At 40.9% G+C, this 25,085-nt stretch overlaps 1 protein-coding gene, 1 non-coding gene and 3 pseudogenes across 2 annotated transcripts; all 5 read right to left on the bottom strand.

The window, feature by feature from the left end:
• Positions 1-2,055: 2,055 nt before the first annotated feature.
• On the bottom strand, positions 2,056-2,161 carry LOC111629637 (annotated as a pseudogene).
• An 8,408-nt stretch (positions 2,162-10,569) lies between these two features.
• Positions 10,570-10,754, bottom strand: LOC111629632. The gene has a single exon (XR_002757378.1). It is a non-coding gene; the product is annotated as a U2 spliceosomal RNA (small nuclear RNA).
• Positions 10,755-16,249: 5,495 nt separating this feature from the next.
• On the bottom strand, positions 16,250-16,343 carry LOC111629638 (annotated as a pseudogene).
• A 1,439-nt stretch (positions 16,344-17,782) lies between these two features.
• Positions 17,783-21,334, bottom strand: LOC111629610. Its single transcript, XM_023373509.1, has one exon. The coding sequence runs from the start codon at positions 21,332-21,334 to the stop codon at positions 17,783-17,785; it is 3,552 nt and encodes a 1,183-aa protein (XP_023229277.1).
• Positions 21,335-21,678: 344 nt separating this feature from the next.
• Positions 21,679-21,793, bottom strand: LOC111629636 (annotated as a pseudogene).
• Between the last annotated feature and the right edge of the window lie 3,292 nt (positions 21,794-25,085).

The following is a 25,085-nucleotide window of genomic DNA, read 5'->3' as shown; positions in this document are numbered from 1 at the left end:
AAAACTCTTTCCGCTCGTAGACTCGAGTTGGTGCATAAATATTTAAGATTCTAAAAAACCGATCTCCAGCATTAATATCCACCGCTATTAGACGTCCATTTTTGTCTGTTTTGAAGTCTTGTATACTTATACTTTTCTTTATCATCAGAATTGTTCCTGTGCTTTTTCTAATCGCGAATGACGCATAAATGTTATAATGAGTAAATATCTTTCTCATCATTCTAATGTCATAAATATCCTTAATGTTCGTATCTTGTAAGCCTAAAATATGTATCTCATTTGTAATCATCATATTAACTAGATAAATTTGTTTACTAACATCACGTAGACCGGAAATATTAACAAAACGAATATTTAGCTTTTGGTGTTCAGCCATTATCTTGGTTTTCTTGTGTTTGATCTAATCTCCTAGCTATCTCTATGTTCGATGCAAGGAAGGACGACTGCCGTGAATCCATTCTTGCCTTATTCATTTGAATAGCCATCTGCATTAAATGCGCATCTGAACTATAATCCATTTGTTTTATTGCCCTTTTAACCTGTTCCTTTCCCACGCTCGGTCCACGTTTTCTGCCTCTTTTCCCATCCGGTGTTTGTTCTTGTACCTTTTCCATTCCCTCTACCATTCCCTTTACTTTCCCACTATTTATTATGTCTTTTGTGTCAATCCTTTCTGTAACCACTAACAATTCTGGCAATAAAATTCCCTCCTTCTCTTTTTCTTTCTGATTTTGTACCTCTTTCTCTTTCTCGTTTTGCTTTTCCTTTCTCCATCTTTCAATACTACGTTCCCTCCTCCTCTCCAAACTCTGTTTTCGCGGTCCTATTCTACATATGTCAGCAAAAGTTAACACCGGACACTTATCTCCTCTATCATGTACTTTTCTACAGTTGTAGCAAACATTACAGTCTTTAACCAAATGCATTTGACTTCCGCATCTATAACATTTTTTAATGGGGCATTCTCTTGCCTCGTGTTCAAAATCGCCGCATTTGAAACATTCCTTTTTACAACCTACGTAATAAATCTGAACCCTTCTACCTAACAACTCCATCACGGTAGGAATTCGTTTCCTAGTTATTATGATCACCCGAACAACACCCGTTCTCACTTGAGTCTGGGGATATAACCCAATATAAACATTTACTATTTTGCCATACTTCGAAAAAATTTCTCTAATTAAGCTCTCATCAGCTTCATAAGGCGTATATCTTATAGTAATTACTATTAGATCCGTTTCTAGACTTTCTATTACATAATTCCTATCTCCCACCTGAATCTCTTGGCCTACAAGTTTCTCTTTCTCTTCCACAGTAGTAACACCAATTTCTATCACTCCCCTGGGACGGTAACATATTTGCTTTACACTTCCAGTTGTTTTCAACTTTTCTTCCACTACTTTTATCAGTTCAATTGTGTCTAATCTTTCCTGGCTGATAATCCTTACAGATTTAATTGATGAGTATTTCTTTATTTTTTCAGCCTCTGCCTCTTCCTCTTCCTCTTCCTCTGGTTCGTGTTGCATCAAATCTTCCTCCAGACCGGGAGCAACCGCATCGGGAGTACAACGGATACTGCTACTAGCTGACGACCCATCATGGATGGAAGGAGACCTTCCCCTTCCACCTAGGGCCTCCATCGAAGAAAATTTTCTAGTTAGTGGAGTATTATCTTCCATCCATTAACTTATTAAGTTTAATTAACTTAATACTAGCTCGGAATTATAAAAACTTCTCTGAGCCACGCCCCCCACGGGAGCTGTTTAGGTGAGTGTCACCAGAAAAGTTGAAAAATAAAGTTCTTTTAACTTTAAACTTATTGTTATTTATTTCTTTCGTTTCTATAATCACTCTAGTCTATTATACACTTTAATATTTACTCACATTGTCACTTTTAACGCTCAAAACACACTCGTTAACGTTGACACCTCAAGTGCACTTTTCGGCTAACTTTCGAAAAATAAATTAATTTTTTCCACAAAAATCCAACGGGGTGTTGTTCTCTTACTCTTCCGATATCCAATTATCACAAAATTAGCAAGAATAATCGCTGTAGAAGCCTACAAACGAAGAACAGAAACCACTCACAAAAGTTCACCAGCAGCTGCTGATAAGAACAGATACTACACATTTGATCTTAGCCATAAGGCCGAGAAGCGATAAAAAACACATCAAAGGTGCCGACGGGCCAAGTCTGGAAACGTACAATACACGTGTGGTGTGTCCAGGTGACGTCGATCGGCAAATATCCGTTAATACACACGAAAGAACGTCAGGAAACGATAGCAGACGATGCTAAAGGCTACAGGAAATGTCAGGTATTGCATGGGTGTTGCCTGACAACGGCATAAAACTCCTGTTGGTCACCAATCATCACAGGAGGAAATTATGCCGCAGCCCGTACCAGCGTTGCGTCGGTCGAATACTGATAGCATTTCGATGCTAAATATTTTTTNCATAATACAAACAATTTGTTAGTTACATTGAACAAACCCGACAATATTAATTTAACATAACTTAAACATACAACATCATATTATAAAAAATAACATTAACTTTTTACAATCACTTCTCGGTCAAAAATATCATTTACAAAGAACATGAAAATACAGCAGAAAAGAATATATATCATTACATAGCCAATGGCACAATAAAAACATCTGTTACAAAAATATAACTAAATAGTTAACAAACAAAAACCAATAAGCAACATTTATAAAGGTAAATATAACTGTAAAAAGCCAAAAAGGCAACAAAAAACCAAAGGGCAACAACCGGAAAAATTCAGTATAAATAAACAAAATAACATATTTACAATAAAAATCAATTTTCACAAAATTCTATTTCACCATTGTTCATTTTCCAAATAGTGTCTGTTCCTTCATAATATCTGTTAAATTCTTGTTCAGTCATATTTTCCTTATCACTTTTTATTTTATATTGTGCCTCTTCTTTTATCTTTTTCACTATCAATGTAGCATTCCATTGTCTTCTTTCATAGAACAAAACACATCTTGCTTTCCAAATCATTCGTTTCACAAGAGCTATCATCCATACTAAAACATACCGGTTTCTATTTTTCAGCTGAAACTCCAAGAAAAATTTAATATTAATCCAATTTATTTTGCACTTCCAGAGTTTATCAAACCAGAACCATACTTGCCTTGCAATATAGCACTCGAAAAAGATATGTTCATTGGTTTCTCGCAGGCCGCATCTGGAGCACCGGAAATCTCGGACGCGGTGGTATGTACATAAATAATCTTTATTCATTACAATGTTCATTAAAATTCTCCAGGTGAGTTCACACCACTCAGGAGGAAGGTCTTTAACATATTTCCAAGTTTTTTCCCAGTCATAGGGGGAGTTTATCATATTACTATTAATTTGTTGCCTGTGAATTTCCTTGTATACGATAACAGGTCTTAATTTATTAATATTTCCTATCAAATTCTCATGTTTTTCTACAAAATTTCTAATTACCTCCCTCCATTTTTTAAATTTCTTTTTATTACTTATTAAAAACGGGAACTGTCCCTCCTCCTGAGTGATTTTCTTGGTTATCGGTCCTAACACATATTGTAAAATATAATAATATGGATGCTTTTTATCTTTTAATGTGTTAACTATATGCGCTATTTGCAGTGAGCACTCAAAGTCTTTTATATCCCACACCCTCCATCCCCCCAGCTTTCTATCGTTTCTCATCATTTTCCGACTCAGCGGTTCAAACGTATTCATCCAAATAAAATTATATAACGGTTTCTCAATCTGTTTAATCTCATTTTTGTCTAAATTTGTTACATATAAAGTGTAAATTATACTTGCTATAGCAATTTTATTAATTACCACGACGCGCTCTGGGAGATATAACCAAATATTTTTCCACTTTTCTAAAATTTTATTTATTTTCTCCTTCATTTCTTCTAGATTTTTTATTTTACTATTTTTACCTACCCACACGCCGAGCATCTTTATTGTATCAGTTTTCTCTATTGGGATATCGCTGTCCATGTTCCCTACTANAGATATAACCAAATATTTTTCCACTTTTCTAAAATTTTATTTATTTTCTCCTTCATTTCTTCTAGATTTTTTATTTTACTATTTTTACCTACCCACACGCCGAGCATCTTTATTGTATCAGTTTTCTCTATTGGGATATCGCTGTCCATGTTCCCTACTAAATTCACTAATTTACTTTTATCTGTATTAATGCGCATGCCGGTGTAATTACTAAAGTCAATTATCTTTGCATAGATCTTTTTTATATTCATTTGATCAGTAACTATAAAATTTACATCATCGGCATGCGCAATAAATTTTAATTTCATCTTCATCCCCGGAACATGAACAGACTCAATATGATCATCGTTTAATATAGAGCGTAATAACACATCTATATAAATCGCAAATAAAATCATCGAGCAGGGGCATCCCTGCCTAACCCCTGCTCGACACTCTATATCACCCGAAATTTCATTATTTAAATAAACAAATGTACTCGGCGTGTGGTATAGTCTCTTAATTTGACTAATCTCTTCTCTATTAAATCCAAAATTATCTAACATCTCCCAGAGCACGTCGCGGTTTACAGTATCAAAAGCTTTGCGTACGTCCACTGAAAGGATGGAGAGTGGGGCTTTTCGTTCATTATATATATCTTGTAGCACATTAATCATCATAATATTACTCTGTATATTTCTACCTTTTGTTCCAGCACTCTGAGTGCTCACTAAATTATCTTGGAAAATATCCTCAAGCCTCCTCGCTATTATAGAACTAAAAATCTTATAGTCTATGTTTAAAAGCGTAATAGGACGAAAATCGCCTACCCCCCTATCCGCACTGTCCCCTTTATTTAACAAAACCATTTTTCCATAACTAAAATCACTGCCAAAAGGGGCATTAAAAAGACTATAAAAGTAGTCTGTGTAAAGTTCGCTAAAAAACTTGTAAAATTCAGCAGGAATTTCATCCTGTCCGGGAGCTTTACGACTATGGAGCCCCTGGATAGCATCACGTATTTCATCTTTACTTATAATATCATTAATTATATTCTTATTCTTATCTTTTACAGGTTCTATCCATTCAAGTATTTTATTCTTATATCTATTATCCGTTCCCGGATCATCAAATAAGTAAGTATAGAATTTTACAAATTCTTCTAATATTTTATCTGTATCTGTTATAATTTCATTATCAGATTTTACAAGCCTATTTATTTCTAATTTTTCTTTATAGTTCCTTCCTTTCTCAAATACTATTTTTTCTACATCTCTTTTCATATTGTACTTTCTCATTTTATACCTAGTATAATTTTCACTATTTCTATTACTAATTTCTTTACTTATGTCATATTCTAACTTTTCAATTTCTTTTATATCATTTTTCATAATTTGTCGTGATAATTCTCTTTGTAATAACTTTAATCTATTAAATCTTTCCTTTTTTATTTTAAACCAAGTAATCTTTATCTGTTCATTTATCTCTTCTTTTATTCTTTTCCAATTATTCCATTCTATATTATCATCATTATTTTCCATTAAATTAATTATTTGAGATTGGAAGAACTCATCTTCTAATATTTCTTTTGTTATCCTAATATTTCTTCGTCTTTCTATATCATTTTCTATTTTAATAACTAATTCTATTAGTTTATGATCCGTTAATCTTCTATTATTATTTCTCACTGGATAAATACTTATACTATTTATATTATTCATATTTTCAGATATATAAACTCTATCCAGGCGCTCCATAATCAACTGCCCGGACCAGGTATAACCAGGACAATGCGGATATTTAAAACGGTAACTGTCAATAAGACTAAAATCCTCAATAAAATTCTTTAAAACTTTACGCGAACCATCTGGATGTAAAGTCCTATTCTTATCTAAAACATGTAAAACATTATNTATTAATTACCACGACGCGCTCTGGGAGATATAACCAAATATTTTTCCACTTTTCTAAAATTTTATTTATTTTCTCCTTCATTTCTTCTAGATTTTTTATTTTACTATTTTTACCTACCCACACGCCGAGCATTTTTATTATGTCAGTTTTCTCTACTGGAATATCACTATCCATGTTCCCTACTAGATTTACTAATTTACTTTTATCAGTATTAATGCGCATGCCGGTATAATTACTAAAGTCAATTATCTTAGCATAAATCTTTTTTATATTCATTTGATCTGTAATTATAAAGTTTATATCATCGGCATGCGCGATAAATTTTAATTTCATCTTCATCCCTGGAACATGGACAGACTCTATATAATCATCGTTTAATACAGAGCGTAATAATACATCTATATATATTGCAAATAAAATCATCGAGCAGGGGCATCCCTGCCTAACCCCTGCTCGACACTCTATATCACTAGAAATTTCATTATTTAAATATATAAATGTACTCGGCGTGTGGTATAGTCTCTTAATTTGACTAATCTCTTCTGCATTAAATCCAAATTTATCTAACATCTCCCAGAGCACGTCGCGGTTTACAGTATCGAAAGCTTTGCGTACATCCACTGAGAGGATGGAGAGTGGGGTCTTTCGTTCTTTATATATATCTTGTAACACATTAATCATCATAATATTACTCTGTATGTTTCTACCTTTTGTCCCAGCACTCTGAGTGCTCACTAAATTATCATGAAAAATATCCTCAAGCCTCCTCGCTATTATAGAACTAAAAATCTTATAGTCTATATTTAAAAGCGTAATAGGACGAAAATCGCCTACCCCCTATCCGCATTGTCCCCTTTATTTAACAAAACCATTTTTCCATAACTAAAATCACTGCCAAAAGGGGCATTAAAAAGACTATAAAAATAGTCTGTGTAAAGTTCGCTAAAAAACTTGTAAAATTCAGCAGAAATTTCATCTTGTCCGGGAGCTTTACGACTATGGAGCCCCTGGATAGCATCACGTATTTCATCTTTACTTATAATATCATTAATTATATTCTTATTCTTATCTTTTACAGGTTCTATCCATTCAAGTATTTTATTCTTATATCTATTATCCGTTCCCGGATCATCAAATAAGTAAGTATAGAATTTTACAAATTCTTCTAATATTTTATCTGTATCTGTTATAATTTCATTATCAGATTTTACAAGCCTATTTATTTCTAATTTTTCTTTATAGTTCCTTCCTTTCTCAAATACTATTTTTTCTACATCTCTTTTCATATTGTACTTTCTCATTTTATACCTAGTATAATTTTCACTATTTCTATTACTAATTTCTTTACTTATGTCATATTCTAACTTTTCAATTTCTTTTATATCATTTTTCATAATTTGTCGTGATAGTTCTCTTTGTAATAACTTTAATTTATTAAATCTTTCCTTTTTTATTTTAAACCAAGTAATCTTTATCTGTTCATTTATCTCTTCTTTTATTCTTTTCCAATTATTCCATTCTATATTATCATCATTATTTTCCATTAAATTAATTATTTGAGATTGGAAGAACTCATCTTCTAATATTTCTTTTGTTATCCTAATATTTCTTCGTCTTTCTATATCATTTTCTATTTTAATAACTAATTCTATTAGTTTATGATCCGTTAATCTTCTATTATTATTTCTCACTGGATAAATACTTATACTATTTATATTATTCATATTTTCAGATATATAAACTCTATCCAGGCGCTCCATAACCAACTGCCCGGACCAGGTATAACCAGGACAATGCGGATATTTAAAACGGTAACTGTCAATAAGACTAAAATCCTCAATAAAATTCTTTAAAACTTTACGCGAACCATCTGGATGTAAAGTCCTATTCTTATCTAAAACATGTAAAACATTATTAAAATCACCAGCAATAATAAAATATTTTACACCAACCATATATTTATATAAACTATTAAAAACTTCTTTTCGCTCGGAGACTTGAGGGGGCGCATATAGATTAACCACTCTAATTAACTTGTTACTCACCTGGAGATCAACAGTTAAAATCCTACCACCGCTGTCCGTCTTAAAGTCATATACTTGTAATTTTTTCCGAACCATTGTAACAACACCGGTACTCCTGCGACCTGCAAATGAGGCATAAATATTAAAACCAGGATAAATCCTTCTCAAATTTCTAACATCTTGTATATCTCTTATATTGGTATCTTGTACCATAAGAATATCAACATGATTAATCATTATCAAATTCAACAAATAAACTTGCTTTTCAATATCTCTGAAACCGGTTATGTTAATTGAAATTATCTTAATGTACTTAGCCATGTTTGTTTTTACTTGTGTTTTCTACTTTCTTCTTCTTCTGTTCCGTTACTCCTCCTATTCTCATTCTCTTCTGTCCAGCTTTTTCCATACCTTCATTTCTTTGAGGCAAGACTCTTGATTCTTTTTCAATACTACTATCTCTTGATCTAATTTTATTATCAATTTCCTTAACTTTTTCTCTTACATTAACATTTCCTACTTCTTGTGGTTTCTCCATCATAACTACTTCCATTTCCGTTTCCATCACTTTATTTACTATTTCTCCCTCTACAACTAATAATTCTTTTTCCTTTTGTTCTTTTTCTACATTTCTTCTCTTTTCTAAACTTTTTTCTCTTTTCCTTTCGGTACTTTTACTTCTAGGTCCTCGTTTTATTATATCCGCATATGTTTCTACTGGACAACTTTGGTTTGCATCATGCTCTTTTTTACAATGATAACATGCTGGGCAGTCTCTAACTAAATGTAGCAAACTGCCACATCTATAGCACTTTTTTATTGTACAATTAGCTATCATATGATCAGTTGCACCACATCTCCGACATTCTGGTATTAACCCAGCATAGAAAATTTGAACTTTTCTTCCCCATATTTCTAAAAAGTTTGGAATCTTTCTTCTTGTTATCAGTGTTAACCGATAAGTTCCAGTTTTAACTTTATATTTTGTACCGAAAGTATTAGGATAAACATTTAAAACTTTTCCATATCCACTGAACACCTGTCGTAGAAGTGTCTCATCTATTTCATAAGGTACATATTTAATAGTAATTGTAATTATTTCTCGGTCTAAACTTTCTAACATGTATCCCATTTCATTTAAAACTATTGTCTGTCCTATTAATCGTTCTTTTAACTCTACTGAACTAACACCTATTTCCACAATATTATTTGGGTGAAAACACACCTGTTCTACTTTTCCTTTATCTCCTATTTTCTTCATTAATTCTTCTATTAAATCATCTATTACTACTCTTTCTTTAATTATTACACGAACAGATTTAGTCTTTCTTAAAACACTTATCTTTTCCTTTTCAGGTTCTTGTTCAAATTCTTCCATTACCGGTTCGACCGACGCCCAGGCCAAACTTTCTTCATCCGGAACCAAATCCATTCCTCCTCTTTCAGCGAATATTTCTTCATTTCCCGGCGTGTTCAAAATTTCTTCCAACCGCCGAGCCATTTCCACAGTCTCAGGTGTCTCCACACCAAACATGTCCCTGGACTCTGCTGCTTGACTTACATCGAAGACGTTCATCTCCTGCAGCTTAACCAGCTAACAACTGGCTTGGCAAGTAGAGTAAAAAAGTCAAAGTCAAACTCACCATACACTGTCCAATACTAACTTTAATCTTTCTTTTCACAGTCCAAACTTCTTCGGGAACCAAAATAAAGTTAACAAAAATCAAAACTTTGGTCTTAGCCATAAGGCCGAGAAGCGATAAAAAACACATCAAAGGTGCCGACGGGCCAAGTCTGGAAACGTACAATACACGTGTGGTGTGTCCAGGTGACGTCGATCGGCAAATATCCGTTAATACACACGAAAGAACGTCAGGAAACGATAGCAGACGATGCTAAAGGCTACAGGAAATGTCAGGTATTGCATGGGTGTTGCCTGACAACGGCATAAAACTCCTGTTGGTCACCAATCATCACAGGAGGAAATTATGCCGCAGCCCGTACCAGCGTTGCGTCGGTCGAATACTGATAGCATTTCGATGCTAAATATTTTTTCGCTAGCAAAATACATTAGAAATTTCTGTATGTAACGTAGAATATTTGCCGATTCGATATTACAATATATTCCATGCAATAATTTTGAAACAATTCGCTTTTATCCGTTATTTTAGAAAAATGTCGCGCTACTTCATTTCTTCAATGTAAAGAGTGAGGCTTACCTTTCCTGGGGTGCCTGGGTCTTCTACGTGCAGGCCGTGCGTGTTGTCCACAGTAGTCACACTCTGAAAAAATTGCACATTTCATTTTTCTTCAATAACTTCGAATCGCCGATTAGCGATAACGACCAACAGCACGGGAACGTCTTTCTCGCATCGCTCAGATTCATCGTAGCGTACCGGAAGTATGCGGCGATGGCGGTTTATCGCCATCCGCATTTTCTCTTACCTTTTCTTCTGCAATTCGCCACATTTCTTTTTCCTGCTAATCCTCGCTTGGAGAATGTCTTGCAATTACTGTAATCGCTCCTCTGGCATCTTCCGTGAATGACAACCAACTGGAAAAAGAAAAAAAATTTTTTTCTTCAATAATTAATTTCTCTATCTTTTATTATTTATTTCCCCCCAAAGGGGGGTGGGCTATCTCTGGCAATAAGTGCCAGGCCAGAGCAACCCGCGGCGGGGAGGGAGCAAGCCCCCTTTCCCGCCCCGTTCCAAAAATCAGGTTAATATCGAAGGTCTCCGATGGAGACCGTATCAGATATCAAGCTGATAAGAACAGATACTTTTTAATTAAAGTTTATTAATTCAATATCTTCAATTACATGCCAGCACGCAGGCCGGAACACAACAACTTGAGTAGCATGTATACATATTTATATTTAGATAGGTTACATGAGATCCATGGAAACAAAATAAAGATTGGCAAGGCATCCCTTACAATATTTACAGGGTGGACTGTACAAGTATATACAAGGGGGGATGGGATGGTTACCAGAGTCAACACAACACATAATGTTACAAAATAACAACGAGTACAAGTGTTAAATCTGTTGCATTGGATGGCATATTCGTTTGTTATCACTACATACATAGAGCAAGTTACAGGAAGCAGATCGGTAGTATACATACAGTTCATATGGATGGGTCTGGCTTGGGTAACACAGAGAGCGAAGACGGAGCAAGATGGTTAGGTCCACTCATCATTGAGGATGAATTTATTGTTTGCATATTTGAAGATAAGGTCAGAGGTTCCTTTATACAAAATGCTAAGTTCTTTTTCATTGAGGCTATTAAAGTCGTTGGCAAGTTTAAGGGAGGCTTCTTCGCGAATTTTGGTGACGATAAGGGTGGCATTCCACCTTTTATTTTCGAAAATGAAAGCGCATCTTGCTTTCCATAGTATCTTCTTGGTAAGGGCCACCATCCAATTGATACAGTAATGATTTTGTTTTTTAACAGGGAACTTATTGTGGAATTTTATGCATTGCCAAGTCAAGATGGTGTTGTAGATTTTATTCATCCAGTTCCAAACCTTTTGGGCGACTGGACATTCAAAGAAAATGTGAAAGATATTTTCGGTTCTTTTACATCGGGGACAAAGAGCGCTCCTCATCTGTTGATACGTATGTAGATAATCTTTTGACATCACTATATTATTCAGGATCCTCCATGATGTCTCTCTCCAGATTGCAGGAATGTTCGAGAGGTTGGCCCAAGTTTCTTCCCATTTATTGGAAGTGTCACTTAGATTAGGGTTATTTGTTTGTTGATGAATCATATTGTATATCGTTGATGGTCTTATTTTGTCTTGGATGAGATTGTTATTGACTAAAGAAGTGATAGTCCTTCGCCAGATTTTATATTTTTCATTGTTGTCAATTAAAAGTGGTCTGTTATCTTGCGTGTTGTTTATTCTTTTCATGACCGGGCCAATAATATAGAGTGCAGCATCGTATAATGGATGGTTTTGCTTTATTGTCGCATTTATGATGTTGGCGATCTGTAGGGACCTTTCCAGGCACTTGGCGTCCCATATTCGCCATCCTCCTTGGTTGATTTTATTTTTCATTATACCTCTTTTGAGAGGTTCGAAATCACTTTGCCATATGTATCTGAATATCTGTTTGTCAATTATTTTTTGATCCTTTTTGCTTATGTCTGTGATATATAGGTTATAGATTATTCTTGCTATAATGATTTTGTTGACGATGACAACTCTTTCTGGGAGGTATAACCAGACAGTTTCCCATGAGGAGATGGCTTCTGACATTTTCTTTATCATATTGTCTATATTCTTCTTTTTGCTGTTCTGACCAAACCAGACACCTAGTATTTTGATATCGGGTGCTATGTCGTATAAGTTGTTATTTTGATTTAAGTTGCCATATATGTTTAGTATTTTGCTTTTGTTATAATTAATTTTAAGACCTGTAGCTTTACTGAATATATTGAGATTGTAGTTGATTCTGTTAGTAGTAATGTTATCAGTTATAAAGAAGTTGATATCGTCGGCATGGGCGACGTATTTGGTTTTGTTGCCAGATCCAGGTATATAGATAGGTGAGATAAATTTATCATTTTTGATCATGCACAGTAAGGCTTCGATGTATATGGCAAACAAAATCATAGAGCAGGGACAACCCTGCCTGACCCCAGTTTCACATTCGATGTGGTCAGACTCTTTGTTTTTAATGTTTATTATGGTTCTTGGTTTGTGATATAGGATCTTGATTTTTTCTATTTCATTGTTGTTAAGGCCGAAGGCTTCTGCTATTAGCCATAGGATGTTTCTATTAACTTTGTCGAAAGCCTTTTCCACGTCTATCGAAAGGATTGCTAAATTTGATTTTCTGATGGTGTAGATTTCACTGATTAATTTAATAAGCATAATGTTGTCTTGAATAGACCTTTTTTTAATTCCTGCACTTTGTGTTTGCCCAATGTGATCTTGGAAAAGCTTCTCAAGTCTATCAGCTATGATGCTACTGTAAATTTTGTAGTCAATATTTAATAATGTTATTGGTCTATAGTCACCGACATGGCCACCGCTATTACCTTTTTTGTTTATGAGTTTCATAGTTCCAGAGTTAAAGTTGTTACTGAAGTTTGTGGTGTTGTAAAGTTTGAACAGAATGTCTATAATATTTGTTTTGAAGAACCGGTAGAACTCTGCTGGGATCCCATCGGGCCCTGGGGCTTTCCTGATATGCATATTGTCTATGGCTTTCTCGATTTCTTTTTTTGTGATTTCCTCATTAATTTTATTGCATTTGTTGTCTTTGATTGGCTTTATATTATGTTTAATAATATTCCACATGCTTAGGTCAGTTTCTTGTTCTTTGTAGATGTCGCTATAAAAACGTTGGAATTCTTTTAGTATAATGTCTTCATCGTTTGTACTATTATTGTCTATGATTAGGTGGTCTAGGTCTATTGCTTCCTTGGGTTTGTTTTTTTTCTTGAGGATTAGGTTTTCAGCGTTTCTTTTTATGCCTAATCTACTCATTTTGTATTGAATATAGTTCTCTTTTGTCTTTTTCTCAATTTCATTGCTGATCTCTCTTTCTAATTTGTTGATATCCTCTTTGTTGTTATTAATTATTTTGTTACTGAGGTCTCGTTGTAACTGTTTGAGTTTACAGAAATTGTTCCTTTTTATTTTTTTCCAGGTATATTCAATTGTATTAATGATGTTGAGTTTATCCTTATTCCATTGGTCCCAGGTACTATTGTTTTTGCTTTGGTTGAGAATAGTTAGAATGTCTTTTTGGAAGGTGGGATCATCAAGAATGTCGTTGGTTAGTTTTATTTTGTTATATTTTCTTTTGGAGGTTATAATTTCAATGTCCAGGTTAATCAATTTATGGTCAGAGATTTTTTTGTTGTTATTAGTTAACGTCCACAGATGAATGCTTTTTACTTTGCTATTTTTGCTGTTGAAGTACACTCTATCGAGTCTTTCATAAATCCCTCTTCCTTCCCAGGTGTACCCATGTTGGGTGGGATAAGTATTACGGTATGCATCTTTCATATTGAAGTCTTCAATTAAGGTTTTTAAAACAATTCTGGAGCTGTCAGAAGAGAGGGGTGTATTTTTGTCTATTTGGTCCAAAACACAGTTAAAATCCCCTGCCATAATTATCTCTCTTCCTCCAATAAAGTAATTGGGTAGATCTATGAATAATTTTTTTCTATCAGCTGCTTGTGTTGGTGCATATATGTTGATTATCCTAGTAAGATTTTTATTTGCTTGAATGTCTACAGCTAAAATTCTGCCATTGCTGTCAGATCTAAAATCATTAACTTTTATTTTTTTGTTTATCATTGTCATGACGCCCGTACTTCTTCTGGGGGCGAAGGACAAGTAAATATTGTAGTTTGTGAAGATTTTTCTAAGATTCCTCAGGTCCCAGAAGTCGTAGAGATTGGTGTCTTGTACAAGAATAATATCAGTTTTGTAGGTGTGAATCAGATTAAGAATATAGACCTGTTTTGCCTCATCTCTAAAGCCAGTTATGTTTATCGATTTAATGTTGATGGTCGCGAATTTAATAGTTGTTGGGTTGTCCTATTAATCTTTTACTTTTCCTTGTTTTCTTTTTTTCAACTTTAGTGATTACCTTTTCTACCTTTTCGATTATTTCTTTACCAGTTAAGCTGGCATCTAGACTGATGGATAAGATTTCCTCTCTTACTTTTGCAGCATTATTTTCCTCTTCTATTTTGTCTTCTATTTTGTTATTTTGTTCCTGTTCTAATTCTTGTTCTGTTTCATTGTTTTCAAGGTTTTCCTTTTTATTTTTATTTATTTCTTCACTTTTTGGATCTGATTCTAGTATACTTTCAGTTGTTTCTGTTATATCTAGATTATCATTTTGGTTTATCTCTTGCTTGTTGTTGTTAGTGTCAGGTTCATCTATTTCGTTTTCGCTTTTTTCGCTGATTATGGTTTTTTGTCTTTCTATACTTTTCTCCCGCTTTTTTTGTTTATTTATGTCCCTGCCCCCTCTTTTGCATATTTCTAAAAAGGTTGGTTTTGGGCACATGTGTTCTCTATCATGCTGCTGTTTGCAGTTATAGCATAATGGACAATCTCTTATAAGGTGTTTTGGGCTTTTACATCTGTAGCAGAGTTTTATCTGGCAGTCTTTTATTTCGTGTTGTGGGCTGCCACAGCGCCAGCATTGTTTTTTTTTACCTTTGTAAAATAGCTCTACTTTGTCCCCTAATATTTCTACAAAGTTGGGCAATAATTTTCTAGTTTTAATGATTACACGATATGTCCCTGTTTTTATCTTTCTATCTTTATAGTTGATGGTGTTTACAAGTACTTTAATGACATTGCCAAATTGTGACAGCGCTCCCTTAACTATAGACTTATCCGCTTCGTTCGGTACGTATCGGATGGTGACTGTCATCAAATCCTCCTCAAGGCTTTCGCAAAGATAGTCAAAACCTCTTACCTTTATGGAGTGTCCCATCAATTTGTCCTTCGCTCTCGGAGTGTTTAATCCAATTTCGACTATATTTGGTTGTTTATAGCAAATCTGTTCAACAAGTCCATCTTGTCCTAGGATGTTTTCACAAGCATCTATGATTTCCTCACTATTTAGTCTCTCATTTGTCAGTATCCGGATTGAACGTTTGGTAGTGTACATGTTGAAGTCTTCCTCATCGTCTGTGCGAGCGTCGTCGCATGGGTTGTTGATATTATCACACGCATCGACTACATCTTCGGCATCCAGAGAAAGGGGGCACTGGTTGGAGCAGATGTCCGTCTCACCATCTCCTGGAGTGTCCTCGTATATGCTATCTGCATGGTTCGAGTCACTTATTGGAGTCCCTATGGTTGCTTGGGCGTAGCTCGTCGTTGGTCGTTGAGCATCCATTGCCACTCTAACAAGATGAGGTGCAGATATAAGCACAGATACACACTTGCGTGGCGTGGCACACAAACACAATCGACGATATCCACAAGTATCCGGGGTAAAACACACAAGGCAAAGAAAGGTAATCCTAAGGGCACTGCGCGGAAGTGGAATGGGCGCACACGTGTGCGAGAAGGACGCAGTCTCGGCTGGCCAAGATCAAGTATGAAGGGAAGAAGGTGGGGGTGGTGGGAAGGAGAGGACGGTGGAAGAAGAGGGAGCCTTGGGTGGAGATCCCAAGGGGGAAAAGTGGGGGGAGTGCGGGAGGGGGTGCAGCTAGCTGCTCTCCCCTTAATAGGCAAAGTTGTGTCACCTCACCAGCGAATACACGATGTGTTTCAACCGTGCAGGCCAGTGAAATGACGGAAGTGATAAGGCAAAAGGATAGTCAAAAGAGGGTAAAAATGGAGAATACTTACCAGATAAGAACAGATACTACACATTTGATCTTAGCCATAAGGCCGAGAAGCGATAAAAAACACATCAAAGGTGCCGACGGGCCAAGTCTGGAAACGTACAATACACGTGTGGTGTGTCCAGGTGACGTCGATCGGCAAATATCCGTTAATACACACGAAAGAACGTCAGGAAACGATAGCAAGCGATGCTAAAGGCTGCAGGAAATGTCAGGTATTGCATGGGTGTTGCCTGACAACGGCATAAAACTCCTGTTGGGCACCAATCATCACAGGAGGAAATTATGCCGCAGCCCGTACCAGCGTTGCGTCGGTCGAATACTGATAGCATTTCGATGCTAAATATTTTTTCGCTAGCAAAATANGTGACGGAGGAGTATATGTGGAGTTGTCGCTCTCGGAGGATGGTGTTCTTGTAGCTCCAGATTGCCTGGGTGCATATTGTTTCTTCTGTCTGATTCGAATCCGCCGGATCGTCTTGTTCGCCGGAGGTGGAGGCGGTGGAGTAGCTTCCTCAATGCTTGTTTTGCATGCATCAGAGCGCATCTGATGTGCTTTCAGTGCTTTGAGTTTCTCCAAAACCAATCCGCAGGCCCTACACTCAAAATGAAGAGATGCGTTGTGCTCTCTCTTGAGGTGCCTGACAAGCCCCGCATGATCACTATACTCCCTCGGGATGGGGAGGCAGAGTCTGCATCCGTGAGGTGGGTGTAAAGGCACCAACACGGTTTCACATGGCATTGTGATCAAAGTGTAGTATCGAAAATAAGCAGTGGAAGGGGTTGAAGCGCCCCCTGGGGTGCAAAGCAGCCAACCAAGGAGGGGCGGGAAGGGGAAGAGAAAGTATAGCGTATAGTGGCCTAAACGCTAAGAGGGTGCCTGTGCAAAGCGCCCGGGGGCGTCCCGGCAGGGCACCAAGAAGGGCGTTAGCAAGGACTAGCGCCGACAGGAAAGTGTTGCCAGTTAAGCAGCGAATACACGGTGCGTTTAAACCGTGCAGGCCGCTCTCCTGGCGGAAGAGAGAAGAGTGAGGAAAGAGAGAGTAACTAAAACAATACTTACACACTGGTGGTCCAGGTCCAAATCCAGGGAGCAAGGTAGGCTCTAAAACCAGGGAGCAAAGTGGGCTCGGAATCCAGCTTTAGTCCTGGGTAGATCAGTTGATTATGGATAAATCAAGCTGATAAGAACAGAGTTAAAAACCATTTATTGATATCAATAAAATATATACAAGAAAGTTACCGGTTAGGTAGCGAGTAATGACATGGGCACATTTGGCCGACAAGTGAGAGTAGAATTTGGCAAAGGTAAGCATGAAAAGAAGTGGGGCAGGGCCCCTAACGCGTTCCATGGGCACATAGCCTGCTATATATTTACAGAGAGTATATGAATCGCGTTCCAAGGGCTCATAGCCTGTCAGATATACAAAGTTTAGGTGCGCGCTTACATGGGCATATGGCCGGTGAAGTACAAAATGCTGTGGTGTAGGTTGCAGTTCAATTCTGGTAGCGTGGGCCAAGGTGGTTAGTATATATGTCTCTACTGGCCTTTATGCAATCACTCACCATCAGGCGTCTCATGAGTTTAGCATAGTTCCGTGAGATGCCTAGTCGTTGAATGACACCTTCATTGGCGGCGTCGTAGCCCCCCAAGGCCCCGACAATGAAGGCGTCGATGTAGGTGTCATAGCCCTTGTGTTTGTAGTGGGCTGCGAGGTCGCTGTACTTACGGATCTTTTCTTCTCTGGCACGGTTGAAGGCGTCCTCGCCGTTTTCGAAAGGGGTGGCAATGTCGACAATGGTCGCCGTCTTCGGATTGTTGTTTATTACCACCAGGTCGGGGCGACACGTGCTGTGGAAGTCAGGAATCTGTTGATTCGTGTAGATTCTGAGATTTTTGCGGTCGATGGCGTTTATCAGGCGGTTGAGGATCGCGTTGTGTCGTGTCGTGATCTGGCTGAGGTTGGGCGGACAGTGATTGATCACGTGGGCAAGTGTTTCGCGGTGACGCTGGCATCTGCGGCACTGCTGGGTGGAGTTTCCAAAGCGACGAAGGCCGCGGAGAGGCACTACACTAAGCCTTGCACGATGGATGAATCGCCAATCAGCGAATCTGATGTAATTCCCATCGTGCAGGAAGTGGTTGCTGTTCTTGTTGGTCGCGGTAAGCTTGAAGACCTTTCCTTGGTCGGGCTTACGTAGAAGAGAGCCGAGGAAGGTGGTCTTCACGGCGGTTGACAGGGTGTTGAATGCCGTTGGTTTGTTGATAAGCTTACCGTCGACGGAGGGAGTGAGGGTGCCATCTTCATTTGGATGCCAGTTGAGGTTGATTCGGTTCCTTAATCGTCGGGTTGCCATTCTCAGGCGGGTCCAGAGGGAGGGGATGTCGTAAGGGTCTGTCCCGAACTCGTTCTCCATGGACCCGGTGAGGTATGTGCAGAGGTCTTGGCCGGTGGGCTTCCGTCTTATTCGCTTCTCAACGACTTTTTCGAGTGTCTTGGTGGCGAGGTTGGAGATGGTGGGATCTCTGGATAGGAAAAGGTTAGTAGCGTGACTCACCTGTGCAATATCGGCGAGAATGCCGCACGGTGTTACATTGGCTCCGCCTTGGCAGTTGGGCATGTAGACGATTTCAGGTGAGGCGCGTTGGGGCAGGTGCATCCAGCGCTTGATGCAGCGTTTGACTGCCTTATCCAGGTCGTTGAGGCGTTTTTTTGGTGTGTTGCCTAGGGTGAGGTGGAACGTTAACCGTGGCAGTAGGAAGGTGTTAACACAGTCAATCTTCTGCCATGGAGCGAGGCAGGAAGTGTCCACGAGTCTAAGATCTGTGTGGATACCGTCAATGACTGATTCTGCTGTTGTACCTACGGTGAAACCAGTTGGTATTCCAAGGTGAGAGTAGTGATCTTCTTTCTTCAGTTTTGGGATGCGGGCCTCTTGTACTTTGAAGCTGGAGGAGCTGCTGGAGCAGTGGTATTTGTCTGCTACGGACAAGGTGGCGCATTTGGCGGCGTTAAAGGAGAGGCCACTATATTGGGCCCATGATGACAAGAGGTCCAACTGTGATTGAAGACCGGATCTAGTGGCGCTGGCGATGGTTATGTCATCGGCATAGGCAAGTGCCGAGACGGAGTGGCCGTGGAGAGGATACCCAACCTGTAGGTTTGATAGTAGGCGGAGAGCTGGCTCTACAACAATGTTGAAAAGGATTGGGCTGAGGGGACAGCCCTGCTTAACACCTGCCAAGATGGGGATGGGATCCGTAAGTCCGGTGCAGGAACGGATACGGGTGTGGCAGCCGGTTAGGAGCTGTCGGATGCGGTAGATCGAGTGTGGGCCGAGGCCACACCACTTTAGGCAGGCGAGGATGGTGGAGTGAGGGACCGAGCCAAAGGCATTGGCAAGGTCCAGCCACGCTATGTGGCACTCTTTGTTTCTACGCCGGGCGTCCTGGATGATGGACTGGAGCACAAATGTGTGCTCAGAACAGCCCTCAAATCGCATGAATCCTTTCTGCGCGGTGGAGATGGTGTTATTCTCCTCGCACCAACGCAGGAGGCGGTTGGCGATGCAGGCGGCGTAGATCTTACCTAAAGTGTTTGCTAAGGCAATGGGGCGCCAGTTGCGAACATCGTCGCGGCTGCCCTTCTTGTGTAGGAGGATTGTAGTTGAGGTTCTCCATGCCGATGGAATGGCTCCAGTACGGTGTACTGCGTTGAACAGCGATGCGAGGATGTGGCCCTGGGGGTCCAGACGTCTCCAGGTGTAGTAACGGACGCCGTCAGGGCCTGGCGCTGTGTTGTGGCATTTGTTGAGCCGGGTAGAGACCTCGTTGGGAGTAAAAACGCAGTTGAGGGGGTCGTCGCTCGTCGGTTGGAGGGGTGGTGGTAGCTGGTCGCTGGTTGGTCCCAGGTCTGCAGAGGGTTGGCTATTAATGGCATTAAAGTGGTCAGTAAGGGCAGACTTACCGATCTGGCAGAATCTGCCGGTGCCTCTTGTGATTTCTTCAAAGGCCTTCCTTTTATTAGCACGGTAGAGGCGCTGGACTCTACTTGCTTCGGCGGCGTTGTACCGTTGAGGCCTGTTGGTGTTGCTGCGTTGGTTGGTGGGACGGCGAGGTTGGCGTTGGTAGCTGTTGGCTTGTGTCCGCTGTTGGGGGGACATGCTCTGGGCCAGGCAAGTGAGGTCACTCACCATGACTTCCAGCATGTCCTCGTCCAGTGCACAGTTGAAACGCTCGCACCAAGCGGTGACCCATTGCGGGAGCTCGGCATTGGTGTCGACGGCGGGTTGGTTGGCCACTGGAGCAGCGGGTTGGTCGTCCGGGTTGGTGGTGGCAGCTGGCTGGCGAGTGGAGGTGGCAGCTGGCTGGCAGGTGGAGTCGACGGCGGCCGGCGGTTGGGTGGCTGGCTCGCTGGAAGGGGTGACGTCGGTAGTGAGACTAGTAGAAACAGAGGCGTTGGTGTTGGGAAGGATGGCAGAGGCAGCATCGGCAGTGGGGTCTTGCGTGGACGATCGGCGGTGGCGGCGGCGGCGAGGACGTCTGATGAGAGGTGGGGTGGTGCTATCACTGGCGCCACGAGGAGTGACTGATGTGTCATTGGTGCATGGCGAAGAGTTGGTTACTTGGTCGTTAGTTGGTGATGGAGGCGGGCTGCGGTCGGTGTCGACGCAGCTACTGTCCTGGGGGGTTGGGCAGGCTGCGTCGTGCCTTCGTGTCGAGCGCCGGGCTCGTGGTCCCAAGGGGTTGGCCGGCATACGGAGGCGTTGCTTCGGGTCCCTGGAGCTATTGGGCGAGATAGTCGGCAGCTGACTGGAGCAGCTGGCGGACTTTGCCTGGTGGAGCTTGATTTCCTTGAGCTTGTCGGAGCGTACTCCGCAAGCACGGCATTCAAAGTTCAGTTTGGCTCTATGGCCGCGGCGAAGGTGCCGGGACAAGCCTCCATGATCGACGTAGTCTCGGTAACATGGCATGCAGTGAGGGCAGTAGTACGGGGGGCGCAGAGGCACAAGAAGGGTGACATCCGTACAATCGCCAGTAGTAGCCATGGATCAAATGTGCAGCGAAAGAGAGGTGGGAAAGAGGTGGAGGTGCCCCCTGGGGTGCCGGAGCAGCCAACCAAGGGGGGGCAGGAAGGGGAAGAAAGAGGGTGTCCTCCGTGAAACACCACGGGCTTTGAGGGCCACGGGGTGTCCAGGCGGAGCACTGGGAAAGTTACCAACCTGGGCTGGTAACGATAGACGAAAGCGTTGCCAGTCGAGCAGCGAATACACGGTGCGTTTAAACCGTGCAGGCCGCTCTTCTGGCGGAAGTAAGAAGAGGAGAGGACAGGGAAGTAGTAAAACAAACTTACCGGGCAGCTGTAGCGGTCCAGGCAGTCGTTGATCTGGGGAGCAGATGTGGCTCGAAATCCAGGGTTTTCCTTGAGATCAGCATGTTAAAAGACCATCAAGCTGATAAGAACAGATACTACACATTTGATCTTAGCCATAAGGCCGAGAAGCGATAAAAAACACATCAAAGGTGCCGACGGGCCAAGTCTGGAAACGTACAATANAAAAATCATGTACCAATGCACCACCACCAAAGGAGGACAGTTCCTCCAACCAACCAGCCTATCTCATCGTGCATGCTATGGGAGAAACAACTCTTTCTAAACGTTCCTCCTTTTTGATTCAGAAAGTTTTTGAATCTACCATTGGGCATCTTAAAAAAATCCAAAAGTTGAGATCAGGAGACCTGCTCGTGGAGACAGCCTCCTCTCAACAGTCTGAAAAGCTTATGAAGACAAAATTTCTAGGAGACATACAAGTCACCATCACACCACACACAAGTTTGAACTCATCACGTGGTGTGATATCTGAAATCAATTTGATGTCTGAGGACGAGTTATAAACCATAGGGTTATAAACCATCGGGAGAAGGGAGGACAATTTATCGGAAAAAACTCTATAGAACTCAGCTGGCAAGTTGTCAGGTCCAGGAGATCTGCCTGCATGCATTGCAGAAATAGCGGATTTCACTGAATCCTGTGAAAACAGATGCGTGAAAGGGTGAAGAGTAGCTGTAGGAATTGCTCTTATCATGTCTTCCCATTGGGATGAGTCGACACGAGTGGGAGCAAAGAACTGGGAAAAATGCCGAAAGAAAACCTGGGTAATCTCTTGGTCATCTGTTGTTAAGGTGCCATCGTGCTTTAAGATGGAGGGAACGTTAGTTTTGGATTTGTCATTGCAATAACGACCGAAAAACTTCGAGTCGAAACGCCTCGGGGTGTTCAGGCGAGAGACCTTATACCCTTCATAGGCGTGTTCGAATCTACTTGTCAAAAGGGCAGAAATGCTGGCTGATGAGGCCTTCAGTATACCCAGATTTATCATTGCAGCAGTGACAGTCAGATAAGAAGCGTTGAAGAAGCCTCAGACGACAGTGTCTCCTGTGGTGAAGGCGCCTATCGGTTGAGCGGGCAAGCTGGAGAATCTCCTTCTTACACCGACACCAGTCCTCAAGGCTGACAGTGGAAAGTGATAGTGTATTTGTTAGTAGCTTGTCCGTAGAGGACAGAAATTCCTCGTCCCTAAGGATTTCAGGGGTGAGGAGAAAACGGTTACGTTTTGAAGAACAGGATAGATTGAGTGTAGCCATTACCAGCGAATGGTCCGAGAACCGATTGCCCTGGAAATGGAGAGGTATGACAGAAAAGTCGGAAGCAGAAGATGGGATGTTAGAGTACATCCTATCCAACCTCGATTTTATAGAGCCGTTGGCATTGGACCACGTAAAGATAGTGTTGCCGGACAAAATAGCAAGCTGCACATCTTTAAGGGAAAAGTTACTCAAGAGGTCTTCAAGCTTATTTCTAGTACTATCAGGGGACCAGCTACCTCCTTCCTTGTCTTCGGGACGGAGGATCACGTTCCAATCACCAATGACAAATATGTCTCTATTGGTAGCAAGATAGCTACCAGGAATTTGGAAAAAGTCCGAACGTAATCTAGGCCTCGTAGGGCCATAAATACAAACAACCCTAGCAGTTTTTTTATTTTTAACAATGTCTAAACAAACTATCCTTCCGTCACTATCAGTGAGGAACTGTTGGATCGTAATACTGGAGGAGACGAGGAGTGCAACTCCTCCGCTCCTACCCCTGGAGAAGCTATAATAACTATTATAGCCCCTAATTTTAGGCCTAAAATTCCTAACTCTTCGCATGTTCTCAAAATATGTTTCCTGCAAAGCCAGAATATCTAGCTGAAGGGAGGTCAATAGGGAAGCAACAAAAAGCTGGCGGGGGATGGACCGAAGTCCATTACAATTAAGGGATGCTAAACGTATTTTGAAAGACATGTTTGGATTAGGGGGTTAGTATTCCTCCGTACTTGGGTCGGAGGACTTGCCATCCCTGGCCTTCCTATTCTTACGTCTACGGCGGCAGGCCCGTTTACTAGGCCTACCTTCCCTCCCAGATCCGGATCCCGCAGCAGCGGACATATCGCTACTACTTTCACCTTTACTCCCCTTGGGATTACGACTAGTCTTACTTCTAGTCCTAACACTACTTATTGACCGCTCCCTATTATCTAGCTTAGAGCAGTCTTCCTCTATCTTATCATCTACCTTATTACTATTGCCAGTTTCCACAGGCGGAGCTGGGACTGGGGCAGTATCTTCGACAACCATTGGAGCAGCTTGGGCCTCCGGCAGGTTGACGGGAGAAGAGACGGGGACAGAGGCATCCATGGACACCTCCATCTCGATGTTGTCGGAAGCAGCTGCTTCCTCAACAGAGCCCTTTGCACTACAAGACAGAATGCTATGGTCCCCCGTGCAGACTCGGCACGGATTTGGACAATTCCTCGCAGCATGAAACCTGCTATGGCAGTTTTCGCAGAGGCTAGCCTTACAGTCCCTCTGCTCGTGACCCGGCTCGAGGCAGTGTCGACAGATTTGCTCTACACCTCGGTACCCAAGGGTCAGGGGCACACCCTCGTAGTATACGATGTTGGGGATCAGTTTCTTAACCTCGATACAAATCTTGACCGTTCCTGTGTCTATATGCGGGCGGCCCGGGACCTTTTGCATAGACACAGTCTTTACGGCTCCGAATTGGCCCATCAACAGGCGAACAGCCTTTAGGTCCATTTCGGGAGGAAGGAACCTAATGAAGACAGTAGTGATGTCTTCATCAAGCGGGACGGGGAAAACCCTAACGTCCTTGACCACAAAACCAGTGGAAACTAATAGGCGGCGACTCTCTGTCGACCGAAAGCCTATAAAATACCGTTCTTTGCCCATGGGCGCAAACCGGGAAACCTCCCCAGGCGCAAGGGTGCGCTCTATGCCGTCCAGTATCTCGTCAACGGTCGAGCCTTCCGGAACAGAAACATGGGCACTGAGCACCCTTCGCATCCTGCCGTTAAGGACGGCAGGTTTGGCACATTTATGCTGTGCTAAAACACCTGCATTTAACTGCTCGGTGTTGAAAAACTTGTTTGTGTGAGCAGACACAGTGGCTGCTGGAGCCCAACGTGCTGCTACTTTAGCAAAGCTGGTCTTCTGGGGCACTGAGGGCCCAGAAGCGGACGAAGATACAGGCTTAGCGGGAGCGGTCCCACTAACTACTTTACTAAAACTGGCCTTAGGGGCCAGATTTGCTGTCTTATCGGCAGCAGCCACCTGACTCACCAGACCAGACTGAGCAGCAGAAGCCTTAGAAGACTTCATTCCGACCAGCCTGACCCCCTTGAAAGTGGGCTGCTCAACGGCACGAACGTGACCGGAGACAGGCCTAGGGGCAGG

The sequence above is a fragment of the Centruroides sculpturatus genome, unplaced genomic scaffold (genome assembly GCF_000671375.1).
Source record: "Centruroides sculpturatus isolate CEXI.00-Female unplaced genomic scaffold, Cexi_2.0 scaffold609, whole genome shotgun sequence".
Taxonomy (NCBI): domain Eukaryota; kingdom Metazoa; phylum Arthropoda; class Arachnida; order Scorpiones; family Buthidae; genus Centruroides; species Centruroides sculpturatus.
This window is presented reverse-complemented; position numbering and strand designations above follow the sequence as displayed.